The 6,049-nt window shown below is 38.0% G+C and overlaps 1 protein-coding gene across 1 annotated transcript; it reads right to left on the bottom strand.

Moving 5' to 3' along the window:
- Positions 1–3,146: 3,146 nt before the first annotated feature.
- LOC131300757 (uncharacterized) lies at positions 3,147–3,831 on the bottom strand. The gene is made up of 2 exons (XM_058326738.1): positions 3,335–3,831; positions 3,147–3,248 (listed from the first exon to the last, which is right to left on the bottom strand). The coding sequence occupies exons 1-2, from the start codon at positions 3,644–3,646 to the stop codon at positions 3,225–3,227; spliced, it is 336 nt and encodes a 111-aa protein (XP_058182721.1). The 5' UTR covers positions 3,647–3,831; the 3' UTR covers positions 3,147–3,224.
- Positions 3,832–6,049: the final 2,218 nt, after the last annotated feature.

Here is a 6,049-nt window from a genome sequence, read left to right as displayed (position 1 = left end):
GAAATGATGTGTGGAAGTGTTGGTAGCAATCGGGGTTTGATTTGATGAACGTTGGCAAAAAATTTCGAATCTGTCTTTAATGTACAGGTACAGCTTTTTCCAGTACAGGTACATCGCGACCAAAAACTGTGAAATGCTGAAATTTCTGGGTACCTGTACCGGTACCGTCATTCCACGGTACCGGTACATCGTGCAAAATTTTTGATTTTTCAGCACGCATGACAGCTCACTATAAATACCCCTTTTTACCATTTTTCACACCCAAAACCCTCGAACCAGACCTGGAAACACCCCCTCTCACCTACCCAACTCCAATCTCACCCAATACTTTTGATTTCAACATTAAATCTTCAAGATCCAAGGGTTTTCTTCCTCAAAATCACAAGATTCTTGCATTTGGTGAACCAAGGGTGAGTTTTGTGTTCTTGTTCTCACTCCTTGAAGCTCTACCACGTTTTTCTCTCTCTCCTCTCAATTATTTGTTGATCTTTGCTTGTTATTCATATTTTTGGGGTTTATTTGTTCTAGATCTTGTATCCAAACTTGAGTGAAGCTTGTCTTTGAAGGATTCAAGCTTATTGCTCTTGGTAGACCTAGGGTTTTGCTTAAAACCCATCTAGGTAGGGATTTCTCTCTTCCTCTACATGTTTTGCGGTGACTATGTGTGATTTAGGTGTTTATTTGCTATATATGGTCGAATAGAATGTTTTATGGCTTGAGGATTCCATTTTCTTTGATAATGGTATCGTGGTAACGAGTGTCATGGTTCATGAGCTATATGTGTCGTCTTAGATAATGTCAATGTGTGTGGAATGAGTTTATGGCATTGGTATCAATTGTGACGATAGTATGGTTGTTGTTGTTGTGAAGTGAATGGGGGATTTAGTGTGACGCAAGGGGTGGAAACACAAGGTTCGCAAGGGGTGGTGTCTATTGTGATGCAAGGGGTGGAAACACAATCTCGCAAGGGGTGGAATTTTGTTGGAAGGAGTGTGTGCGTGTGTGTGTACGTATGGGTTTGTGATTGGAAATTGTTATAACATTTGTAAAAGGGTTTTGATGTGCATTATTTAGATTTGTCGTTTAATTTGATTCGTTCATGCTTATCATCTCATTGCATGTAGATTTTGTAGAGAATTTCCTACTGGGCTAGTGTAGCTCAGCAAAATCCTTCTTTTTAGGTTCGAACGCAGGACAATAGGTTGCATGACATGGTGTATTTGGAAACAAAGACTTTTGGAAGCTAACATGACTTAGTTACTCATCCATCTTTGTATTAGTCTACTTTTGGATAGAGATGGTATTGTAACTAATTTACTTTGTTTGATCTTTTGACATAAGATTGTAATATTCTAAATACTTTGCACATGTATTTAACTTAATTTGGGCCACGATGCCAAGGATGTATTTTTTTTGTTTTTAAACTTGGGGACTTCGTTTGTAATTAAACAGGTGGTAAACCATTTTGGGTATTATTTGTCCTATGCGAGGATCTTTTATCGAAATGATTTATCTATTTATGTTAAAAATCAAAGGCGTGACAATGCATATAATTAGCAGTCCATCAGAGATATGTTAATATCATCTTGACTGCTTGTCAACGATCATGACTAAAATTAGACCAATAACTACTTATAAGCTGCCAATGGTACTTGAATAGGGCACGTGGGCCATCAGTTCCAATTCTTTAGGAGTTTTAGGTTCCATGTTAAGCCCCTAAGTCTCGCCTTTAACAATAGAAGTGTCTATGAGTTTGCAGCTTTGTCTCCGGAATCGTTCTAAAAACATTCTTCAAGAAAGAATCTTCCTAGAAGGATCCCTTAAGATCTCAACTCTGAGCACATAGCTTGCTTTGCCCATTCCTTCCTCTCATAAGTGAAGGATAACCATAACTGTGTGGCGACAATCATCTCTTAGTCATTCCAGCCAACTAAAATGTCAGCAACATAGAATGACAATATCAAAAAACTATTTTTTTTGGACCGTCTCATCATATGCACGCAATGGCCTTCATTGATCATCGTAAACCCAAATGGCTCAATGAAATCTCAAGTACCACTGCCTGGATAATTATTTTAGGCCATGGATAGACCGTTGGAGCTTGCAAACTCTACGCTCCTAGCCTATTGACTTAACGTCCATGTAAAATAGTTTTTAAGGCTAGAATAACTTCGCCACTAAACGAGTCTTATTACTCAATATGGGACCATTTGTTTCGCGTTTGATCTTAAGAACCCATTTGTTCCCAATGATCTTGCGCCCAAGCGAAAGATCAACCAAGTCCCAGACAAGGATTATCTTCATAACTCTGTTTCATCTTACATTGCAGCTATCCATTCCTTACTAGCAGGCTGATAAAGGAGTTTCTCCTACTGTTTTGGGCTCTCCTTAATCTTCAGGAGCAATCATGACAAACTCCCTCTCAATCTCAAACAGACGACGAGAGATTATTCAATGTTTGCTTCTATGCCTAAGAGGATCTTGAGAATCCATAACTATTAGATCTAATATGTGATTAAGCAAGTCGCTCCCACTATCCCCAGGAGGTAGGAGAATTTCTTCCCCATTCTCAACTGGACAATTTGGTGCACCTCTCGTTGAATTCTCTATCTCATAGAGTTCTTCATCTCTACTAACCTCTCATCTGCTAGGAAAATCCTCCTCGAGGAATCCACATCTCGTGACTCAATTTTAGCCATAAATGTCTAACGGATAAGCTGTAATGGAACAAATGCCCTTATGGTTTTCTGAATGATTTCTAATTGCTTTTCTTGTTGGGCAATGGTCACAAATGGGTAGGTTGACTTAACAAGTCCCCCTCTTGCCCAATGTGACCTAATCTCCAATGCCATTTAAAAGAATCAACATCAACAGAAGATGTAACAAATCAAATAGAATCACTAGCAATATTATTAAAATAAAAATTAATAACATCTAGTATTATCAAACCATCCAAAATCATAATAAATTGTACCCAAATCAATCCTCACTTAGCTACTCTCAAACAAAAATGAAAAATTTGACCCATCATGCTAGTGACTAATAACAAGTTTCGTCAAATTCTTGGAGCATAAAGTACTTCATGAAAAAATAAAAATGCGCCCATGTCGCATGTCCAGCTTGCCAAACACCCAACACTAGCACACTAGACTTGTTTCCCATGAAAATTCTTCGGCCTCCAACTGGAACTCGGCGATACTCCACAAATTTGTCTTGTTTCCTCGCTAATTGGTTGGTTGCTCTTGAGTCTACAACCCTTGAATGAGGAGAATAAGCAACTAAACCTTGACATGTTCCAAAATAGTCAACACGAGAAACAAAAAATATGGTTTACCTTCTTAGGCTCAGTGCACTCACGAGCAAAGTGTCCCAACTTGTCACAGTAAAAGCACGCCTTTCTGGCCTTGTTTTTGTCACCGCTCTTCTTCTTGCCTCTATTACGCTTAAAAGAACCAGCGCCAATAGGGTTAAGGCCTATAGCAACTCCTTTCTTAAGGGCACGTTTAGTCTTCCTTCGCTGGTACCTAGACCTTCGAGGGACAGTCTCAACTATGATGCATGAACCATCTGGCTCAGCTGCCTCTTGGCACTTAGCCTTCATGATCTCGGATTTATGTTCATCATCACATTTCAAGTTTGAGACCATCTTAGTCAAGAAGTCGATATCATATTTTTGTTTGATAGCTTTCCACAGCTTATGAGCAGTCTCATAGTACTCAAACTAACATATCAAATCGTTATGCATGCTGCGTACCATAGTAAGTCGCGCACACTGATCTTTCTTGTACCATTTCTCAAAGGCCTCAAGATGACGAAGATACTGTGGTGAGTCACTAAGTTTGGCTCAACCATCTCATGGTCGAGGGTCTCCAAGACCTCTAGCTCATTGAGGAGATATTGGATCTCAAAGCGCCAAACATTATAATTGTCGCTTTTTAATTTTTCAACTTGGGTCAAACCTGCTACAGCTTTCTTAGCTTCCATTTCAACAATGCGCATGGGATTATTAATAACAACACAATACAGAATTATTTTGCAGCAAGAATCTAAATTAGAAAATAATAATACCATACATGTCGCAAGATCGAAAACTCGCAAAGCTTATAATCATCACCTGCGCCTCTAAGTATTTTATTATTACAATTTAATTTAATTCATGCGCAAAATTTTAGTTTTCCGAAAAAATATATGAAAATATTTTCTCTACCGAACAACCACCCACTAGATATGGCACATCACAAGCATGAAACAAATTTTTTATAGTGCATAACACAATTTATGCATTAAAAACTATTTTTCATGCTATCAAAATGAATAATTTAAACATTGAACAATGCCAAAAATTATCCAAACATGCCACATACAACATGTAAAATCGTCCAAAATATTAAAAATTCCGTTTTCAATATTTTGTACATTTCCAGTTGCTCACATGCAATTATTGTCAATTTTCAGAATTTATTCTAATTCTCCAAGAATAAATAACAAGTAGAAAATGCCAAATAATATCAACGTGTTCTGGAAAAATACACAACCTACACCAATGAATAGGTACTGATTCCAGGAGGTTAAATATGAAAATTTATAATTTTTTAGAATTTTATTCTAATTTTCCTGAATAAACAACGAACAGAAAATATAGAATAAAAAATCATGCTCACTGGAATATTACACCTCATACACCAAACAATGGGAAATAGTAGCAGAATATGCCACAAAAAATTTGGTTCCCAATGGAGGAGGCACGCATCCCCACTCTCTCATAAACCGAGTCAAAATTTTCATTTTTCTTGCATTTAAAATTCTGAAAAATAATTTCATTTCAGAAAAATAAAATAAATACAAAGAAACGTAGAAAATTCAATTTCGAGTTCAGCAGTACTCTCGGTTTTTCCATATGACACCGGTACAGTGAGGGGTGAATCTCACTCTCTCTCGGCTGAGAGTGAGAGAGTGCAAAAACTGCACTTCTTCTTCTTCAAAACATGTCCAAACTAGGATTTGTCATAACTTTTGATCCGTAACTCCAAATTAAGCTTATAATATACCATTGAAAAGCTAGAAACAAGAGCTACACAGTGATGTAAGTCCCGCATGCTAAATCAAAACATAGAAAAACCTCTGTCCAGTCAAAGTTTCGCAAAAACTAACTAAGGTTTGATTTTCTCACAAACGGTTTATCCAATCAACACGAAACTTTCCAAATTTGATCTACATGTTATGGACTACGTTCTGTAAAATTTTGAAGCAATTCCGAGAACTTTTGAAAAATCATGTTTTTCGAACCCATATCTGGCACACACGAAAATCAGTCAATCTGTATGCCTAAAACATGATACATATGGCTATTCAAGTACTGAAGAGCACGAAAACATCCAACTAAGGCTCTGATACCAATGTTAGATAAAATATAACCATAGTGCGGAAACGGGTGGTTCGGGTTACCTTGCGAACTTTAACCGAACCGGACCTTGGTGTGGATGGATTACGAACTCTTGATCACGTACTAAATCAGCAACAAATTCCTGCAATAGAGTGATACTACGAGGATCGAGTATCACCCTCTATTCCACGGTGCAAAAGCTCCGGATTGCTCTTTAATGGTAGAGAGAGAGAATTATCGAAGAGAGAGAGTTTTCCAGAACTCTATTCTTTTTCGTATATCTCTTAGGTATCATATTGTATATATCTCTATGAACATCCTGCAGGAAATAAATAGAGAGAGCATCCTAGATGTTTTAGAAGTCTTCTAATCCTAAGAAATTAGAATTACTTCAACTTCTCCTATCTTATCTCCAAGATGAAATAGGACTCTATAATATCTAGGTCACCGAGTCATGCCCACATGGGCGACCCGATTTGGTCCTGGACCGGCCCCAAATTCCAATAGTTTTGAACCATCAGGGCGGCACATGGGCATATAGATTAGTGCACGCGACAATGGCGGAGGGCCACCTGCACACCCACCTGTTCATAAATAGAGTAACTCTACTTTTGGACTAACAAGCCGACGCACAGGCATGCAAATTGGTGGAGCACGCCCCTTATG

The sequence above is a fragment of the Rhododendron vialii genome, chromosome 9a (genome assembly GCF_030253575.1).
Source record: "Rhododendron vialii isolate Sample 1 chromosome 9a, ASM3025357v1".
Lineage (NCBI taxonomy): Eukaryota > Viridiplantae > Streptophyta > Magnoliopsida > Ericales > Ericaceae > Rhododendron > Rhododendron vialii.
Note: the sequence above shows the minus strand (reverse complement) of the source record. Positions and strands in the feature narration are given on the sequence as shown.

What these genes read in the sequence shown, in the direction of transcription:
- LOC131300757 (XM_058326738.1), bottom strand. Translation starts at nt 3,646, where the DNA reads ATGGTCTCAAACTTGAAATGTGATGATGAACATAAATCCGAGATCATG. An exon ending in AGTGCACTGAGCCTAAGAAG is followed by an intron (nt 3,249 to 3,334) that starts GTAAACCATATT and finishes CAAGGGTTGTAG; the next exon opens with ACTCAAGAGCAACCAACCAA.